Source organism: Balaenoptera physalus (assembly GCF_965194825.1).
Source record: "Balaenoptera physalus genome assembly, chromosome: 14".
Taxonomy (NCBI): domain Eukaryota; kingdom Metazoa; phylum Chordata; class Mammalia; order Artiodactyla; family Balaenopteridae; genus Balaenoptera; species Balaenoptera physalus.
The window spans coordinates 54,366,450-54,388,447 of record NC_138893.1 but is presented as its reverse complement, the minus strand read 5'-3'; the positions used below and the strand labels follow the sequence as shown (position 1 = coordinate 54,388,447).

The 21,998-nt window shown below is 41.5% G+C and overlaps 1 protein-coding gene across 1 annotated transcript in view; it reads right to left on the bottom strand.

The window, feature by feature from the left end:
* Positions 1-21,998, bottom strand: part of TLL2 (tolloid like 2) — a 139,482-nt gene that overhangs the window by 40,288 nt on the left and 77,196 nt on the right. The window contains exons 4-8 of the mRNA XM_082423659.1: positions 17,008-17,163; positions 15,010-15,127; positions 9,665-9,843; positions 8,636-8,741; positions 1,272-1,396 (exon numbers count right to left, since the gene is read on the bottom strand). Coding sequence (XP_082279785.1) covers positions 1,272-1,396; positions 8,636-8,741; positions 9,665-9,843; positions 15,010-15,127; positions 17,008-17,163 — 684 coding nt within the window. The remainder of the gene's footprint in view (positions 1-1,271; positions 1,397-8,635; positions 8,742-9,664; positions 9,844-15,009; positions 15,128-17,007; positions 17,164-21,998) is intronic.

The window sequence follows — 21,998 nt, the reverse complement described above, 5'->3', positions numbered from 1 at the left end:
CAGCAAGGTTATATGATACGTGTATCCTGTATTTCAGCCCTAACATGCCCCCAGATGACTAATAGCTGGATGGACTTATTTCCCAGAGTGTCATGATGGAGCAGTCCCACACGGTCCTTTGAGCACCCCGTCCTTTGCACACAAGCTGGGGCAGCCAGAGACCTTTTCTGTGCAGGTGCAGGACACAGATGGTCGGGGGGGTCTCCCAGAACCGCGGCCTGGAGGGAAGCAGTGCCAGCACTGCAGTCCTTTAGGGGTCAAGTATGGTTGTCGCTTTGTGAATGAGTGTGTCCTGCCGGCAGTGTCGTTTGAAAAAAAGCTGATAGTCCAATTTTCTAAGATGGCCCCTATTTCAAATATTCTGTCCCATGATCAAACCACGTGCTTGGTCTGGGAGTTTGGAAAAGGTTGCTGGACCTTTTGGTAATGGAATTTCCTTCTTCCCCCCCAAACCACCAAATCACCTTCTCTCCCATCACTGGTAAAAACTTGGCTGCTGTAAAGGAGCGCCTTACACTGAAGCTCAGCAGCTTAAAGGAGCCAACGTGAGCTCCCCCTGGGAGGCAAGGGGTGCGGGGGTGACAATGCTGAAGCCAACGAGATGGAAGCAAAGAGGGCAAAGTCAAGGGGCGGGGGGTTTTGAACTGGCAGAGAAGCAGACATCTGCTTGGATCCAGTGTACCGTCCCGTCTCCAATGGCAGAATACTGGCCACTGACTAGCACCCTGGATGGCTAGGAGAGCCCAAGACCATAGAAATGATCTCATTTACAGCACTGAGATGCCCTCTGCCTTCCAGTGTTTGGGAAGCTGGCTTCTACCCTTTCAAAAACATTCTCCTTCACTCTTTGCCTTTCTGCAAAACCTGGGGTTCTTGTTTTACCAAACCCACATGCCCTACTCCCATAGAAAGGAGAGTGCTTTTACCCTTATGGGAGGCACACCACATTGGACTCCTGTTCACTACCGCTCCACTACGCCTTCTTCCTCTTCTGAACGTCAGGGCTTTGCTGGAGAATTCCAAAGCTTCCCACAAGTTAAGCTGTGGGCTCTAAGACCTATTATTTGCTTCACCACCTGCAGTCACTCCACCGCTGGGCTTTCTGCACTGTCCAGCACCTCAGCACACCAGGAATGACAACTGCCAAGGGGGAGACTCTTCGTGTCCCCCAAGGTGTCTTCCCAGCACCAGGGATGTTTGCCCGTGGTGGTTGAGTTGAGTTGTCTCCGTGGTGCTATGGAGGCCCTGGAACCCCTGCGAGTCGCAGTTACCTGGGCATTTGTACAGCTTCCTGGCTTGAGCTATGTCTCCCTGACTGAGCCGCACACGCTGGCCGATGGTTGGCCTGATGCCATTGTCGTCTCGACGGGGGAGGATGGTGTCTAAGAAAACTCCTCTACAGGAAGAAAGGAGAGAGCGAGAAAGGAGAACGAAAAGTCAAGGCTGTCAACCTGTCCGTGTGGGGATTTAGAGTCTTCATTTCCTTGCCCACAACCCCATGAACATTCCTACCCCCTGGCCTGCTCGCCCCAGGCTGACATGACTCATGACGTTGCCTCCCCTTGTGCTGGCATGTTAGCATTCCATTTCTTCAGCTGCCGGCTCCCTTTCCAATGGGAAAATGACTCTGCCAAGTTTAAAAATATGCCCTAGCCCAGTGGCCCTGAGGGCTTCCTTACTGAAGTGTACCAAGCATCTCCACAAAGGCCCTGACAGGTCCAGGCCCCAGGGCCCCCCACTGCACAGCTGCAGGGAGCACCATTCAGAGAGACAACTGTGTGAGTGGCGCCCTCTGGAGTTGTGCGATGGGCAGCTCCCAACACGGGTAAGTCTTGGAGAGGCTCCAGAGAAAGCTTGGGAACCAGTACAGTGTGAGGTTCTCAGGGGCTGGTCAGCAAGCGCTGGTTGATGAGTTGGTGAATAAAGCAGTTCAGAGTTTGGGGGCCTTGCTGGCAAGAGGGATAATCAGATGGAAAACGGGATGAATGCAAAGAACAGGAGGTAGTCAAGAGAGCTCTGGCCTAGAGATTTCTGTGTAAGGCCTCACTGCCACCTGTAAGGCCTCACTTGCCTCGGACAAGTCCCTTCCCTCCCTGAGCCTCAGTTCACCCCTATGAACAGTAAGAGATTGGCCTAGATGGTCGTGGCAGCCCCTTCTAACTTTCACATCTCATTCTGCTCCAATGGGAGTGAAACCTAAAAGCAGCAAAGCAGACAAATGTCCACCAGGATGCCAGGCTGGGTACTGGCTCTATTCACACCTCCATTTGGTGGGTGTGGTTTACCCCCTGCCTGATCCTCCCACTCTGCTTCCAGACCCCCAGCCTGGGACCTCTCCGGGAGGGTAGGACCTTCCCTTGAAACGACACCTTCTCCAGTTACCACCCTATTCCTTTCTGTCCCTTCTTAACCAAGTTTCTGGAAAGAATTGTCTCCATTCTCTGTCTGGCTGCCTACCTCTCCTTCACTCCTCAATCCAACTGAGATCTGACCACGCCAGCAATGGTCCCCAGTCCCCGACCAACTGGCAAGTCAGATGGACCCTTGCCAATGCTCACCTGCCCTCTCTGCAGCACCATCCCTTTGCTGGTCCCCCCTCTCTTGGACTCTCTTCTCCCTGGTTCTCAGGCACTGCTCTCTCTGAGCCGTAAGTTAGGATCTCCTTCTTCTGCTTCCCAGGAGTGCTATCCCTAGGGTTCTGCCCTCTCCCTCTTCTCTCCTCTCCCCTCCCTCTTGCTCCACTTGCTTCCCTGGGTTTTAACTGACACTTACAGGCTGACAGCTAATTCTCTGATTCCAGCTCTAGAACCATCTGCTAAGACAGAAGTCTGGTGACCCCTCCACCGCACTGTCCTATGGAGCTCTTACATCCAACTCATTCAAAACCTAATGCATTCCGTTCTCCTGCTCCTTCCATGAACCTGTCTCCTGAGACTGAATCTGAAGGTGCCCTTGGTTCTGTCTTCTTCCTCCCACTCCCTTGTCAAAACCGGGAACCAGGGCCTGTCCATGGCACCCTCTATACAGCCCTTGAATCTATGCCTTCCTTCTCATTCCAGACCACTGGTTTAGCGATCAGCATCTCCTTCCTGAACTCTCTTTCCAGTAGCTTCTCAACTGCCCTCCCCCCTGTAGACTCTGCCACCTCTGCTCTACCCTCCACAATGCCGCAACGTGATCATCCTGAAATGTAAGGACAGGCATGTGCTCGCTCTGCTTACGGGCCTTCGCCGACTTCCGATCACACCTGGATCTCCAGGCCTGTGGTTCGCTGGCTTCTGCCTTTCTCTCCTGACACCTCCACCTCACTCGTTATCATAAGCAAGCTGGTACTCCTGCTCGCCCCGAAAATGCCCTTAAACAAGCTGTCTTCTGCCAAGGCTGCCCATCCCCCATCTTTTTGACCACTACCAAACTCCTGTCCATTCTCCAAAACCCCATCAGAGGGCTTTCCCTCTTAAAAGTCTTCCCAAGCCCTTTCTATCCCTCCCATCCTGAGTGAACCACTCTTTCCTCTGGGCCTTATTCGCCTAATACGATATGATTCTTCTTATCATACTGTATTGTCTTTTTTGGGGTGATGATAATTGTCTTTTCTGCTAAACAATAAGTTTCTTCAGCAGAGAGACTGGGTCCTTCGTCTCTATGCCCTCAGGGACCAAAGCGTAGCCGACTCAAAAAATGCTTCTTGAATTAAGTTACGCAGCCAAGATAGGACACTGGCACCAAATGATTTTGCAAAATAATTATTTATACTCAAAAGGAAATGCAAAAATGCTTGTTACCTAGTTATTAGCTGCTCTTTCCTTTTTCTTCTCTTTCTCTCTCAAACATTTCCTTTTCCCTAAATTCTGCACTACCTTGGAAAATATATATTATCCCTAGTTCCTCCTTTTTGTTTGTGTATATACTTTTCCCCTAAATCAGATCTCAAGCTCATTTTCTTTCCTATATTAGCACACCAGAGCCTAGATTGTCTGCCGATGTCCTTTTCAGCACCGCTCTCCCCAACATTTAACCACCTGGCCTGTCTCTCTCTAATTCCCATCGCCTCATCTCTGGGTCCTTTAGAGAAACTTTTGTGGAATCTTTGGTCTCCCTCAGTGACCTCACCAAGTTTGAAACCACAAGTGATAACTCTACATAAAATTCTAAATTCTATCACATGTGAATCTTAAAAATGGGTACTTCCGCCCTAACATAAAATGTGTTCACTTGTAATCGTTTTCTTGATTCTCCTGGAGAAAGACATTTTGCTGCATGAAATGCAAGGCTCAGTACAATCTCTTGGCAACTCAGGCTAAATGACCATGCGGAAGCCCACACAGTGGAGGCAGCTCAGGCAGCAGCCTGCTGCGTGGAGAGTGTGTGCTCACACCCGCTGTGCGTTCACAGGACCTTCCTATGTGCCAGGCCCTGCCTGGACCCTTTAAATGCACCATCTCATTTAATCCTCGTAAACACCCTAGACGCTTATGCAGGTGCCGTTGTTATTAGGGGTCCTCTCTACGGTGAGAAGACCAAGCCTGCGGAGCCTAAGGGACTCACCCGAGTACAAAGTTAGTGATGGGGAGCCAGCCCTGAACTGAACGCAGGCAGGCCCGGAACCTGCCTCCTAGCATCTACCTCCCTCCAGCCAGTGTTTCCCACCGCCCAAGAAACAGGTCTTAATGTCTGTTAGGTACATGGTAGAGTTAGGAAGCTTGGAAACCTCTAAAACCAAAGCAGGAGGAACAACCTGGGCTCACACTCGGACAGCTCTGCGAGCTGAGACTCCCTCCCCTGCACGCCCCTGAGCCGCCAGCACAGCGGTGGGCTGTGGAAGAAAGATGTTTACTACAAGAGACATCCCTATATAAACCGCTGCAGTTACATCCCCCCTTTTATGTAGGACACTCTTAGCATGGACATTCTGCTAAACTAAGAAAGGGTTTGGCAGATGCCCTTAGGGAATAAAACTGTCAGCTCTGAGTTCTCCAAACAAAGAAGCCCCTGTCCCAGAGAACAGTCTCCTCATCTCCTGGACCCCTGCCCAACAAAACCTCCAGAGACATCACTCCCCAGAGCCCGGGTCCAACCATGGGGAGGAGGGAGGGACTGCAATAAACTAGAGGGAATAAAGTTGGAAGGAGACAGCTCAATCGTAAAGACACACGAAGATTGGGTTTCCCATCAGCAGGAATAGCACTTGCCTCTGAGATGAGCAAATGTTCTATAGGCCATTTTCTGCTCTTTTACAGAATCAAAGACAATGTGCAGGCCAGCTCCAGGGGATATGTGACCGAGAGTAATGACATGGAACTCAGGAGAGGGAAAATCTTACAAAAAGTACACAGTTAAAGACTCCATTGATAAATGCCCCCAATGAACAAAGTAGTTTTCTGAAAATCCATGCAGAAAATTGGCATAAGGGACAATGCTACAAAACAGATTTGCCAAAACCGTTCTCAACTCTGGGGCAGGGGTGTGAAGGTAGCTGCAGTGGATTGTTAAAATAACAAGTCATGCATCCTAACATCCGTATCCCTCTGCAACACGAAGTTGCAACTCCTCTCATTAAGAGGTAGAATCTCTTTCTTCATCACTTGAATCTGGGCTGGTCCTGTGCCTTGCTCTGGCCAACAGAATGTGACAGAGGTGATGTCATGCACATTCTAAAGCCTGGGTCTTAAGAGTCTTAATGAGTATTGCTGTGGGAGCAAGCCCAGGCAAGACCAGAGAAGAACGAATCAGAATGACCCACAATGTCATAAAAAATAAGTTTTTATGAACTGTTAAGTTTGGGGGTAGATTGTTGTACAGCAATAGATAACATCATGGTAGCAGAAGGGGACGTCTGCCGCCCTTTGACACCTTCAGGGAAGCTGCTCCTCTCCTAACTAGCCACGCATCACACCCATGTGCTGCTCCCTTGCCAATCTCCCTACTAGGTGGACTTTTGATGGGGAACTGTTATTTCATGGGTTTGGTCCATGGGTTTCCACTGGTCTGTGCTGATAAAATGCTTCACGCTGACAACGGTGTTAAAATGGTTATCTCCTGAGGGGCAAAAGGGATGGCATTACGGGTTAGAAGTCAGAAAAAAAAAAAAGAATTTTTTTTTTCTTTAAAGACAAGAAAAGAAATGTTGGTGCCAGAAGATAGTCTGTCTGCACTCTTGCCTCGGCCTCTGGTTTCAGAGTTTTGCACAGTTACTGGCACATCGCAGGCATGGAGAAGGCAATGCAGTTTCTACATCCCATTAGTAGTAATTTATCCAAAATTTCCTACATAATAGAAACTTGTAGATTCTTCTTAATGAAGTGATCACTGTAACTGCATGTGGAAAGAACTGCAATGAGACGATGGACATTTCTTCCCTCACCTAGTCCCCAGCACTGCAGATCTCCTGTCTCCTTCGACTCATTCATTCATTTATTTATTTGACAAATATTTATTGAACAGCTACTCTGTGCCAGGTGCTGTGTTGGGTGCTGGGGATTAGAAGAGAATGCGATAGTCTCTGTTCTCAAAGATCTCAGTCCAGTGAGGGAGAGGAGAATGCAACAGATAAATATTAATAAATAAATTTATAAGAATAATTGATAGATAAGGTATAGAGCAATATGAAGAGTTTGGGCAGCTATAAAAACAAGACCCAAGGTACAAGCTTCTCACCTGGACCAACTTGACCTTGATTCCCTGAAAAAATCAATACTTTGGCTCTACTTAGCCGCCTGCAACCCCTGGGGCTGATGCGATGCGAGCTGGCTATTCCCTACACCATTTCCCAAACCTGAACCAGTCCCACCTCCACACCCAAGCATCCCACCTCTGATATCTGCAGAGAGGCCATTTATCCTGACTCTCACACCCCCAGGGTAGGTCCCTCAAAGTCTCAGTTTCCCAGCGCGGAAGAGGAAGCCTCGGATTTCCAATATGGCAACGAGTGTGATCATATCTGTCAATCCCTCGCCCATTCAGGTTAAGAAATTACAACCTGAAATGTTCGAGCTGGAAGGGGCTCAAGGAACATCTGGTCCAACTCTCTCATGAGGGAACTGAAGCCCAGGGAGGTGGCGATTTGACCCTACACACAGCTGCCCCTAATTACTGTCTGGACCTCCTTCAACAGCAAGGTACATGGGAGAACGAGGGCTAGAATGCAGCCTTTGACTCTCAGGTCAGTGGTCTCGTCACCACATCACATTGCCTTCTGTGTCTTCTGATAAAGAGCCAGGAGAAGAGTAAAGAAAACAGCGTAGGTCACTCCCATGTCAGTTGTTCAAAGATGCTGACTTTGGCCAAACTCCTCCCATTAGATTTCTGGAGAGCCCCTGCCTGGGTGCAGGGTGGCCATCCTAACTAACTCAGCTGTGTGGCCAGAGCACAGCGCCCCCGTGGAACGTGGGATGCTGAGGGCTGGAGGATGTCTCCCACGGTTCTACGACCTCATCAACAGGATGCTTTCAGCAGCCGTACCCAAGAGCCAAGCAGCCTGGGTAAATAGTTTTCCTTCCACTCCCAAGAGCACTATGTCTCCTGACCTAACGGTTTCCTTTGATCTTTGTGGACACAGAGGCTCATGAAGTGGGTTGTTTCCCTCTTCGCTATGACTTGCTAGGAAGCACAGGGCAGGGTTTTCTGCCAACCCCAACAAAGGGTACATGACTTTCTGGCGTACATTCTGAATACCAAATTGATGCCAAGCTTCAACTTAGCCATCTACCCTTACATTTCCCTCTCCCCCAACCCCAAGTTTTCTCACCTAGTTTTTTTTTCTTGTATATATTGCGAATCACCTCAAATCTTTTTCAATGATTAAATAAATAAAAAGCAAACAAGCTGGTTTTAAGAAGAGACTGAGGGAAAAATGCCAAGAGAGAATACTCGTACTGTGTCTCCTTTAAGTCAAGAGTGGAAAGACCTACAAAACTGGGACTAGCGGGGGAAAACTTCAATATACAAAACACTTATATGATCTAGAAGCAAGGGCAATACAGAAAATACTTAACACTGTGTCCAGCACAGCACGAACTCATCAAAACAGATCCTGCTGATGCCAGCTGTAAATAACTGGTGTGACCACGCTTGAGGAAAACAGCTACCATCATGCGTGGCCAGCAGGCAGGAGACCTGGAGTTTTGTTCTCACTCCAACCCCAGCTACCTGCGTGCCCACCAGCTGGCCGGAGCCTCATTTTCTTCTAAAATGAACCCATGATTTACCACCCTCCCGGCTCTGACACAGTCTAGGTTCCAATAAACCACGCTGCTTCTAGGAGAACTGGTTAGCGTCACCGTGCTTACATCAAGGACGTACTTTAGAAGATACCGCCCCCGCCACTGGAAATTTTACACAGAGCCTCTAAGTTATTATCCCAGCTAACCTCTTGATAATTTCCCTTTTCCAGTTTGCTGCTTGTGACATGAGGGCATGATGAAACACCAGCTTCACAATGGGATTCAATCTTATTAGCGGGAACCTGATTAGATTATATTTCACTGCAGCCCAGAGGCCACTGTATTTCAAGGACAGACACGCCAACTGTGCTAGGGACATGCAGAGACCCGCTCTCCGCAGACCTCCGGGAATCTGACCCAAGCCTGCGGCAGGCACAGTACAACACAGACGAGGCATAACCATAGATTCCGACCTTGAGAAGGTGTTCCGGGCGTAGTGCATGATGCTGTCAAAGTCGTACATCTCTCCCAGAGAGCTCACTTCCCCAGCTTCCATTTTTAAGAAATTATACTCCTGACCTGTGACACAACACTCTGTTAAGGCCTTTGAAAACCAAGGCAGGCACCTGAAAGGAGGCACAGGAGGGAGAAGGAGGGCCCATAGCAACTTCCGAGAGCTCTGTTAGCCCAATCAGACAAATGACAGGTTTGGTGGTGGCTCTTGTTGTTTTTAACAGATTGGAAATTTGAAACAGAACAGTACTATGGGGTCGCACCCCACCACACAGCACCCCTCCCAACACGCCACTCAAAACTCCTAAACTCAGTTAGTAGACAGGTTAATTATCAGTCTGATTGCTCAAAAAAAATTGTTTTTAAATCTCTAATCTTGCTGTTGACGGAACAAAAGAAAACAAATCCAAGAGTTAACTTCAACCCCACATTCACAATTCAGGCTCTCGAAAGCATTTTTAAGGCAACTATATTATTCAACCAGCTACTTGCATGTTCACTATGAATTTATGTATAAAACTGTTTCACAGGAGGAGGTATTTTTAAGAAATCTAGACACTATCTGCCTTGGGATAGGCAGGAATACTGTTTTTACGTGTACTGTATCTTAATTATATTTCAGTTTCAAAAATATGTTGCCTACATCAGCAAAAATGAGTCTTAGAAAAGCAACCAGGAGAACTCTTATTTTGGCTTATCAGCTTTGATGCTGCAACAGTGTTCTGGTAGATTCTGTTCCTGTTAGGAAATGGAATTGGATTTCATTGTCCTTTACAACATGGAAAGTTATTTCACTTCTGCTCTCTCCTACAAGCTCTGGCAGATGACCTCCCAGGAAGGGCCACCGATGGACAGTGCTGGTGACAAAGGCCTCCATACTCACAAACGAGTGTTGTCTGCTCCCTGCCACCCCTCTCTTTACTCCTTCCTGACCCCACGGATGCCACCTGCCTGACCGGTGTCTTCCAGGCTCCATACAGACTCCTTACCTGGCTGGATGTTTTCTCTGATGATGGTGACGTGCTGGTCTCTGTCTGGCCGGGTGTGTTCATGCCAGAACCCGACCACGTGGCCCAGCTCGTGCGCCACAATCCCAAACTTGTCACAGTTTTTCCCAATGGATATGGCCTGCGGGCCTCCACCTCGGCGCCCAACATAGGAACAACAGCTGGACAGTTGCAGAAATACCCAGGTCAGCAGATCAGGGAATAGCAAGAGTCTAACACCCCTCCCTTGGCGGGGGGTGTGTGTGTGTCTAAAAGAAACACAGACTTGAGAGCTGAAAATGATCTCATTGTCTAACTTCCCTCTCAACGCAGAAATTCCCTCCAAAAATGGTTCTTGACCTTTATGGTGGTCTTGGATCCCCTTGAGAATCTGAAGAAAGATATGGCCTCTCTTCCAGGAAAAAAGCACCTAACTTCCCCCACCCCCGAATCTCCGCTGGACCATCTCTGATGACAAGGAGGAGACAATGGTTTCTGTAAAGAATGAGTCTTGATACTATTACCAGAGGAGCCTTAGAGATGACTCCCCTTCTGGGCACAGTTAATTTTTAAAATATATATTCATTATTCCTAATATAGAAAAGTATAAAAAATAAATTAAAATGGCCCATAATCCCACCACTCAAATAACTTCTATAAAACGTTTAAAAAATACATGCCCATGTTACAAAAGATTTAAGTATTAAGGCTCCAAAGATAACCACTGTTAACAGTTTCTTGAATGTTATTCCAAAATATGTAATACGTCTATGTACATATATTCTTTTAATTACAAAATACACCATGTACATTGTCCTTCATCTTGCCTTTTTTCCTCCTTAATTTATAGATCTTCTTATAACAGCACATGTAGGCTTATCTGATTTTTTTCAAAGCAACATAGTATTAAAATGTATTTAATCAGTCTCCTATTAATGTACATTTAGGCTGACTCCAGTTTTTGCTATTTAAACAAAGCCTCAGGGGAGAGGGAGACAAACAACAAAATGCAAAACAAAGAAACAATTTGGGTCTTTCTTGTTTGTGGTAGGGTAAATTCCTAGCAGTGGAATTAATGGAAAAAAGAGTATGTGCGTTTGATATTTTGACAGATACTATCAAATTGCAATCCCAAAATGTTGTGTCTCTTTATATGCCCACTAATAGTATATTAAAAAGCCCTATTTCCCCACAACTGGGCCAGCACTGGTTTTGCCAAACTATCTTTGTCAATTTGATAGGTGAAAAGTGGTATTTCACTGTACTGAGGTTGAATAGTTTTTCATGTTTTATGTGACATTTATATTTTTTTCTTGTGAACTGTGAAATCACATCTTCCCCCAATTTTGGGGGGGTTGTTCACCTTTTTATTACTGATTTGTAAGAACTCTTTGTACATTATGGGATCAGTCTTTGACTATCAGATGTGTTACAAATATTTTTCTTGCTTTGTTATTTCTTATTTGACTTTGTTTTTTGTGTTGTTTTTGTTTTTGTTTTGCCATATAAAGTTTTAATGTAATGTCTTTATTTTCTTATGTCCTGTTTAGAAAGGCCATCTGCATTCCAAGATTATAAGTAAAATCCACTCTTGCTTCCTTCTAATACTTTTCAAATTTTTGTTTCTTTTTCTTTTCTTTCTTTTTCTTTTCAAACTGTTTATATCTTTGATCCAGCTAGAATAATTTTTGGTATGAGAAGTGAGGTAGGGCTTCCCTGGTGGTGCAGTGGTTAAGAGTCTGCCTGCCAATTCAGGGGACACAGGTTCGAGCCCTGGTCCAGGAAGATCCCACATGCCGCGGAGCAACTAAGCCTGTGCGCCACAACTACTGAGCCTGCGCTCTAGAGACCTCAAGCCACAACTACTGAGCCTGTGTGCCACAACTACTGAAGCCTGCACACCTAGAGCCCATGCTCCACAACAAGAGAAACCACTGCAATGAGAAGCCCGCGCACCACAACGAAGAGTAGCCCCTGCTCGCCGCAACTAGAGAAAGCCCGCGTGCAGCAATGAAGACCCAATGCAGCCAAAAATAAATAAATTTAAAAATAAATAAATTTTTTAAAAAAAGAAGTGAGGTAGGATTCCAGCTTTATTTTTTTCCACAATGAGCTATTTAATTATCCCAATGTTCAAATATCCCAATTGACTAATCCATCTTTCTCTCATTCATTTAAAATGCTACCTAAATTTGTGTATAAACATATTCATTTTAAACTCTTTTGTTCCATATTATCTATTTTTTTATTGAGTTCCAAATGGTTTTAACTGTTATTATCTTCATTTGCATTTTAATATCCTATATGTTGGGACAGAACACCAAACACTCCCTTATCTCTGTCCCTGTCACTATTGTTTGTTTTCTCTCTCTCTCTCTTTCTCTCTCTGTTATTTCTACATGAAAAATTCTAATACCATTTGTTCAAGTTCTTAAAATACATGTATACACATACCCACATATACATATAAATCAGAATGGCATGAATTTATAGGTTATTTTAGGAAGTCCTGACATCTTTACTATGTTGGGCATTTCCATATCAGGAAATGGTATGCATTTTCATTTTTTCTTCTTTTTTAAGTTTCTTTAGAGTTTTGGCATTTTCTTTCTATAGGTCTGGCATATGTTTGCATTTTTGTTAAGTTTATTCTTAGATGTATTATCTACTATGTTTCTATTAAAGTTGTGATTTTCTCCATTATGAAAGTATATCAAATTACTTCATTAAAGGAAAAGTAATTAATTTTCTGTTTATTAATTTTGTGATCACTTTAATAGGGTCTCCTTTTGTTTCCGATAGTTCTTCAATTGATTTTCTGAGTTTTTTAGGCACACATTACATTAACTTCAAACAATACAAACACTGCCTTGTTCCTGCTAATATTCATTGTGTTTATCTCTCTCTCTTGTCAAATTACATTAGCTATTATTTTCAGAAAAAAATGTTAAATAATTGTGGTGATCATGAACATCTTTGACTTGTTCCTGACTCTAAAAGAAATACAGAAATGCTTCTAGAATTATCTCTGATAAACATGAAATGTGCTTTGGGGATATATATATATATATTTGTGTGTGTGTGTGTAAGTCAAGAATCTATCCTTGACATCTCTGCTTGTACTACCTTGACTACTTTTTTAAAACAATAAAGACATGTCAAAATGTGCAGATGCCTTTTTAGCATCTATTGAGACATGAGTATGGCTTATCTCCTTTGATCTATCAATATGTTGAATCATGCAAACAGATTTCCTAATGTTGAACTAGTCTTGTATTCCTTAGATAAACCTTCTTGGCAACCTACTCTTCTATTCTTTTACTGCTGTGTTCTATGTGCCAACATTTTAGTTAGAATTTTTCATGGCTGTTCATAAGTTAGATGAGTCTACAATTTTCTTTCTTGGTGCCATCTTTTTCATTAGGGGGTAGCAATGCCATGATATTTCATTAAAAGTAAATTGGAAGAAAGTGTTCTTTTATGCTCTAAAACACTTAAATAGTACCAGAATAATCTGTTTCTTGAAGTTTTGAAAGAATTCATCTGTGAAACTCTAGATTGGAGGTGTGGGGGAGAAAGTTTTTCTGTCAATTTTCCAATTTCTTTCAAAGTTACTGGCCTGTGCCAGCCCTTTATATTTACCTTGAAGTCATTCACATTATCCAGATTTCCACATTTCTTGCCTTAGAGTTTTATAAAGTACTCTTTTATGATTCTGCTGAATCTGTGGTTATTTCCTCCTTTTGCATGTCTGATTTTGTATATTTCTGCATTGTCACTTTTTTGTCTTAGACTAACGAGTAAGTAGTTTGTCTACAGTTTTTTGTTTGTTTATTCAAAGAATTTACTCTTCAATTTATCAGTCCTATAATGTGTTACCTTGTCCATTTTCTTGTGCTCTCATTAGGTTTGTTTTGTTGTGGTGGTGGGTTTTATGTATTTATTTATTTTGCTAATGTCTTTGAATTGAATAATTTCATTGTCATTCTTAGTGATGTGGATATCTGAGGCTGTGGGTTTTCTTATGGACATAGCTTTACTCAGATCTCTTCAATTTTGAATTGTAGGGCTTTCATTATCTAGACTTCTTATCATTTTAATCCTGATTTCTTTATGACCTAAGAGTTGTAAAAAAGGGAACTTTTAACTTACCAGGTAATGCAGGAGTATTTATTCTATCTTTTGTTGTTATGTTGTTATTACGTTATTATGTCCAGTTTCACTGCTTTGCAATCAGAGAATATTTTAATGTTATCTCTGCCTTTTAGAATTCATTGAGGTGTTCTTAATACTTAACAGATGGACAATGTCTATAAACATTCAGTAGGCATTTAAAAAATGTGTTATCAGGTTATAGAATCTGATAGACCCACAGGATCAACTCTCCTAATTATATTTTTCCAGTCCTCTACAAATCTCTACTTATTTTTTGGTCAACTTGACATTGATCTACTTGGGTTGACAGACATGAAATAAAGTCTTCTGCTGCTGGTGTTTCTGTGAATTTACCCTTGAAACCCCTGGGGCTTGTTTTATGACTATAAATGCTATGCTGTTTGGTGCATAAAGATTTATGACTGTTATATTCTCACCGTAGTTTGAATTCTTTCTCATTATAAAGTGTCTCACCTTTTTTTCTTAGTACTTACTGACTTAAAAAAAAAAACAAAACTAAAAAAACAACAAAAAAACCTGTCTACAACTAGAATTGTGATCCCAGCTTTATTTTTGTTGGTATTTGCCTGTATGCCTTCTTACCTTTTACTTTTAAACCTTTCTGCATCATTTTCTTCAGTAGTCATCTCATGTATACAGCATGTAGTTGGGTTTAAGTTTTTGAACTAATATGGGAAACTTTTCCTTTCAGTAGGAGAGTATATCACACTTACATTTATTGGCATAACAGATAGTCATAATCCAGTCATCTTATTATTTGTTATGTTTTCTGGAGGAAGTCTGTAAGCCCATGGAGTCCACAAAATTACATGCAGAATTTTGCATATATGTACATCCATAATGAGGGAGCCCATAGCTTCATCAGATTCTCAGTGGAATCACTGGCCCCAAGGTGGTTCACAACCACTTTGTATGAAAACACTCCCAATTCCTTCAACTGCTCCCATGACAGGAGATACAGACACCTTGTCATTCTGGAGTCTTCCTCTTGACCTACCTACTTTGTCCCTGGATTGTGAGTTCATTGAGGGCAAGAAGAGTTTCTGACAAATGCTGGGCTTCTATATATTACAGCATATTGGAAACACTGTTTTAGAGAGAAAATTCAAGACTCATGAGCCATCTGACTTGTCTGCCTCAGATGCCACTGAGGTGAACTTGCTTTCACTTACCCACAGGTTCTGTAACTGAACACAATAAAGCTTTCTTCATCCGTCCTCTCTATGAAGGTCACACAGGTGTGCTTTTCCCAGTGTCTCATGGCCTGCTTAAAAATGGCTCTCTGGCTTCCTGAAATGACAGGTCCATAGCTTCCTTAGATGCTGGCTCACAACAAAGCATGTTCTAATGATCAAAAAAAGCTCATTTGTGTGCCCCAGAATAAAAAATGAACTAGGACTAAGGATTTCCCTAGCTAAGAATACAATATAAATTTCCTGAATTACCAAAACTTAGAGAGTAGGAGTTTGTGAATTGGGAGAGAGGGTAAAAATAGATTTTTCAAAATGTCCCCAGCTTCCCAGCTTTTCGTTTGTATTGAAAGTACTTTCTAAATTTAAAAAAATGTTACTCAGCTTATTCAATTTGGCAATTTTAGGCTCTTGAAGTAAATCACCAGCACTGCATTCCACCCCTTCATTCTATTTTATACCTATAGGAGGGTATTCCCATATGCTCTATAAATTCTATTTGCATGTACATTCATGCTACTTTTGCATTGGGGTTCAGTGTTTGCTGGGGGATCCTTTTTTTTTCAAATATAATAATCCTGTTATATCATTCTTTTTTTTTTAACATCTTTATTGGAGTATATTGCTTTACAATGGTGTGTTAGTTTCTATTGTATAACAAAGAGAATCAGCTATACATATACATATATCCCCATATCTCCTCCCTCTTGTGTCTCCCTCCCACCCTCTCTATCCCACCCATCTAGGTGGACACAAAGCACCGAGCTGATTTCCCTGTGCTGTGCGGCTGCTTCCCACTAGCTATCTATTTTACATTTGGTAGTGTAAATATGTCCATGCCACTCTCTCACGTAGTCTTGCTGGGGGATCCTTGAGCATAATTTTCTACAAGTCCTTTGAAAACAGATGAATTTCATACTTCCTCTGAACCTTTCTTCATATTTACTTGACTAGAAATTGGAAAAGCAATAAGTAAATTAGGAGCAAGAATAAAGTAGTTGTAAACTCTAGGCTGATAGCTGCATCTAGTCAATAAGTATTCTTTTCAAAATCTATCAATCTGAAATAAATAATATTACTGTATTTTGATTTTGCTAGACGCAATGAGAAGGATCTAGAAAAATAGTTGTTTGGGAAGTACACAGGATAGTTGGGGATTGGGTCTGAATTCTAGAAAGACTTTGTTGCAAAAAACAAACCAACGAACCATTGGGAGGCTCCCGTCATAGTGTAGAAGATGCGGGTGTGGTGTCATAATGTCCCCCCAAAACATACATATAGAAGAAAGAGAAACTTAGCCATCCAAGTGTCAAGTGACATCTTGACACTTTTAGTTAAAATTATTTATAGAGTAATTACTCACCAAAATGGCAATCCTACTAATAACAAATATCTCTGTGTAAACAAAGTTCTCTATATAAAATTAGCTAATTTGGAAGAAGATTATATAAATCTTTGGCCAGAAAACACACCAGATCTGAAAGAACATGGTTAAGACACCAAGGAACAAAAGTTAGTAGCTGATGACAATTCCCACATTTTAATTCTTTAGGAACACATCTCTCTCTCTCTTATTAGGACTGAGGGCCCCTTGAGAGCAGGGTGACATCTTAGTCATATTTTTATCACCAGCACCTAATTAAGGATCTGGCACTGGAGGCCCTGGGTTAATGCCATGGGAGTGCAACGGAACCAAGGGCATGGATGCTGTCAGGAAGGAGGGCGGGGACTCCACCAGGGTCATAGGGTCACCCCCTGCATGAAGCCTCAGGGACCAGGTGACCACTTTTGAGCACATAGCACCAACAGAGACTGCAGTTTCCTCAGGCCAATTGCACTAGACCCTGTGGGCAAGAGGGAGCTTCAGCAGGGGGACTGCTACAGCTCCAGGGTCTGTTCCATCCCACCTAAGTCCTTCCTGGGAGGACTTTGCCCACCTAGGAAGACAAAGCACCCAGCCCCAAACCAGGAGCTACTGACCAGTGAAGTTCCCTCCGATGACATAGGGGATGACCCCTCCCGGCCATATCCTCTCTGTCCTTGAGGTTGTAGCTCTTCGGACCCGGGGTGAGAAGGTCTCAGCTCCAGCATGCAAGGTCCCAGGGCTCTGTGGAAGCATAGCATTCTCCTTGCCATCTGCAAGAGAGTAATGATGCCATTTACTTTGTGTGGACGTATATTTTCAGTTCTCTTGGGTATTTGCCAAAGAGTGGAATTGTTGGGGCATATAGTAATTCTATGTTTAACCTTTTAGAGGACTATCAGACTGTCTTCCAAAGGAGCTGCACCATTTTACATTCCCACCAGCAAAGCATCATGGTTCCAGTGTCTCCACATCCTCGTTAACAGTTGTCATCGTCAATCTTTTTGATTATAGCCATCCTAATGGGTGTGAAGTGGGTGGCATCTCATTGTGGTTCTGATTTACATTTCTCTAATGACTAATGATGTTGAATGTCTCTTCGTGTGCTTATTAGTCATTCGTATATCTTCTCTGGAGAAATGTCTATTCAAATCTTTTGTCCATTTCTTAATTGTGTTGTCTTTTTATTGTTGTGTTATAATTATTCTTTATATATTCTGGATACCAGACCCTTATCAGATATATGATCTGCAAACATTTTCTTCTATTCTATAGATTGTCTTTTCATTTTTATGATACTCTCCTTTGAAGCACAAAAGTTTTTAATTTCGATGAAGTCCAATCTATGCATTTTTTCTTTTGTTCCTTTTTGTATCATATATAATAAATTACAGGCATACCTTGTTTAATTGTGCTTCACTTTATTGCGTGTTTTTTACAAATTGAAGGTTTGTGGCAACCCTGAATTGTCAGGTGATAGTTAACATTTTTTAGCAGTATTTTTTAATTAAGGTATGTACATTGTTTTTTCAGACATAATGCTTTTGCACACTTAATAAACTACAGTATACTGTAAACATAACTTTTATATGCAGTGGGAAACCAAAAAATGTGTGCAACTCACTTTATTGCTATATTCATTTTATTGCAGTAGTCTGGAACCAAACCTACAATATTTCTGAGGTATACATGTACAGCTTAATCCAAACTCATAATGATTTATATCTATGTTTAATTCTATGTTTTAGCTCTTGTATTTAGCTCTTCAATCATTTTGAGTTAGTTTTTGTATATGGTGTGAGGTAGGGGTCTAATTTCATTCTTTTGTATGCAATATCCAGTTGTACTTGCACCATTTGATGAAAAGACTAGTTTTTCCCCCATGGAATTGTCTTGGCACCTTTGTAACAAATCAATCAGCAATCCTTTTCTAGCTTCTTGAGTTGAATGTTTGGCACATTAATTTTCAATCTTTCTTACATTCTAATATTACCATTTTAACACTAAAATTTCTCTGAGTTCCTCTTTGCCTGCATCCCATCTTTTGACATGTACATTTCAATGTTAGACTTTGATATATTCTGTAAGTTCCATTTGGACTTTCTTCTTTGATCCTTGGATTATTGAGAGGTGTGATTTTTAATTTCTAAACATTTGTCTCTCTGTGTGTGTTATTGATGTCTAACATTGCTTTGTGTTCCAAGGACCTATTCTCCAAGGCACAGGTCAGTAAACTTTTTCGTAAAAAGCCAGATAGTAAATACTCTAAGTTTTGTGGTTAATATATTCTCTGTTGCAACTACCCAACTCTGCTATTATAGTGTGAAAGCAGCCGTAGACACTGTGTAAATGAATGGGTATGGCTGTGTTCCAATAACATTTTATTTGCAAAAACAGATGGCAGGCTGGATTTGGCCTTCTGGCCACGGATGGTGGCCCATGCTCCAAGGTATCAATTCTTTGGTGTTTTGAGCCTTGCTTTGTAGCCCACTATGTGATCGTTTTTATAAATATTCCTTATATCCTTGAAATAATGTGCATCAGTTTCCAAAATTGATGGTTGAAGGGTGTCACATATGTTGTTCAAATATTCTACTTACAAATGTTTTTGGCTCCTTAGTGTATCTGCTACCGAGAAAAGTGTTTTAAACAACCTTGAGAACTAAGCTTGTGAACTGTCATCTTCTCCTTTATTTTTAATTTTTCCTTCATTTTGTTCAAGGCTATGTTGGTTAAAGTTAAGGATTGTTAAATGTTCCAGCTAAATTGCTTCTTTCATCATTAAATACCCTCTTTATCTGTAATAATGTTCATCCATAATAAAGATTATTTTGACAGATATTAATATTGCTATGCCAGTTTTATTTTGATTAGTGTTTGCCTCATATAACTTTTCTGCATCTACATATTTTCAGTCTTTTTGTGTAATTATGTTTTTTGTTTTAAATGAGTCATTCAATAGGTGTTATTCTGTGAGCAATACATTTCCCACAACAAACAATAAAACAAGTTTTGCAATGGTCATAATGTTGAGGTTCAATATTACTTTTTTACTGTATATGAAATAGTTTTTGTAAATTGAAAATTTTTTGAAATAATTGTAGGTCCACATGCAGCTACAAGAAATAATACTGAGAGATTTTGTGTACCCTTTACTCTGTTTCCCCCAATAGTAATATTTTATGAAACTATAGTACAGTATCACAACTGGGATATGGACATCTACTGATCTCATTCAGATTTCCCCACCATTATGTATACTTGTGTGTGTGTGTGTGTGTGTGTGTGTGTCTAGTTCTACACAATTTTATCGCATGTATAGGTTTGTGTATCTACCACCACATTCAAGATACTGAATAGTTCCATCACCATAAGGATCCCTCATATTGTCATTTTAAAATCACATCCACCTCCCTTCCCCTCCCTCCCAACCCATCCCTAAACTCTCAACCACTAATCTGTTCTCCACTGCAAAAATGTTTTCATTTGAAGAATATTATTTAAATGGAATCCTACCATATATAACCTTTGGGAATTGGCTTTTCTCACTCAGTGCAATTTCCTGGAGATTCATCCAAGTTGTTGCATGTATCAATAGTTTATTTTTATTGTTGAGTAGTACACAGTTTGTTTAACCATTCACTTGTTGAAGGACATCTGGGTTGTTTCCAGCTCTTACAAACAAAGCTGTTATGAATATTCATGAACAGGTGTTTTTGTGAAGATTTTCATTTCTCTGAGATAAATACCCAAGAGTGGAACTGCTGGGTCATATAGTAATAGGGTTTATTTCTGGGTTCTCTATTATGTTCCATTGATCAATGTGTTTATCCCTCTGGTAATATAACACTGTCTTATTACTGTAATTATATACAGTCAGTCCTCCATATCCATGGGTTTAATATTGCAGATTCAACCAACTGTGGATCAAAAGTATTTTTTTAATTCCAGAAAGTTCCAAAAAGCAAAACTTGAATTTGCTGTGCACCAGCAAATATGTAGCATTTACAATGCATTAGGTATTAAAAGTAATCTGGAGATAATTTGAAGTATATGGAAGGATGTGCATAGTTTATATGCAAATACTATGCCGTTTTATATAAGATGCTTAAGCATCCACAGATTTTGGTATCCGTGAAGGGTCCTGGAACCAATCCCCCAGGGATACTAAGGAAGGCCTGTAGTAAGTCTTAATATCAGGCAGAGTGATTACTCTCATTTTAGAATTCTTTTCCATTGTTTTAGCTATGTTTCCATATGAATTTTGTGTCTTTCCATATAAATTTTAAAGTAAGCTTATCTATGTCTACAAAAAAAAAATGTTGAGATTTTAATGGGAATTACATTAAAACTACAGATCAATATGGAGAGAACTGGCATCTTTACTATATTGAGTCTTCCTTCCAATCCATGGACATGGTATTTCTCTCCATTTATGTAGGTCTTTATTTCTTTCACCAGCACTGTGTAATTTTCAGTACACAAATATTATACATGTTTTTTAAAGTGTATAAGTATTTCATTTTTGTTGAGTGATTATAAATGGTATTGTGTTTTTAATTTTGGTGTCTGCACGTTTATTATTAGAAATATAAGCATTTTTGTGTGTTTTGGTCTTGTATTCTGCCATCTTCTTAAACTCACTTATTAGTTCTAGGAGTTGTTTGTTTGTTGTTGATTCCTTGAGATCTTCTACATAGACAAACATGTCATTTGGAAATCAGAAGTTTTATTTCTTCCTTTCCAGTTTGTATGCATTTAATTTCTTTTTCTTGCCTTATTCCAGTGTCTACAACTTCTGGAACTACTTTGGTTTTCTGTTTCTTTGTTTGTTTTTTTAACATCTTTATTGGCGTATAATTGCTCTACAGTGGTGTGTTAGTTTCTGCTTTATAACAAAGTGAATCAGCCATACATATACATATCTCCTCCCTCTTGTGTTTCCCCCCACCTTCCCTATCCCATCCCTCTAGGTGGTCACAAAGCACCAAGCTGATCTCCCTGTGCTATGCAGCAGCTTCCCATTAGCTATCGATTTTACATTTGGTAGTGTATATATGTCCATGCCACTCTCTCACTTCGTCCCAGCTTACCCTTCGCCATCCCTGTGTCCTCAAGTCCATTCTCTACGTCTGCATCTTTATTCCTGTACTGCCCCTAGGTTCTTCAGAACCCCCTTTTTTTTTTTTATATTCCATATATATGTGTTAGCATATAGTATTTGTTTTTCTCTTTCTGACTTACTTCACTCTGTATGACAGACTCTAGGTCCATCCACCTCACTACAAATAAGTCAACTTCGTTTTTTTTAATGGCTGAGTAATATTCCATTGTATATATGTGCCACAACTTCTTTATCCATTCATCAGTCAATGGTCAACTTAGGTTGCTTCCATGTCCTGGATATTATAAATAGTGCTGCAATGAACATTGTGGTATATGTCTTTTTGAATTATGGTTATCTCAGGGTATATGCCCAGTAGTGGGATTGCTGGGTCATATGGTAGTTCTATTTTTAGTTTTTTAAGGAATCTCCATACTGTTCTCCATAGTGGCTGTATCAATTTACATTCCCACCAACAGTGCAAGAGGGTTCCCTTTTCTCCAC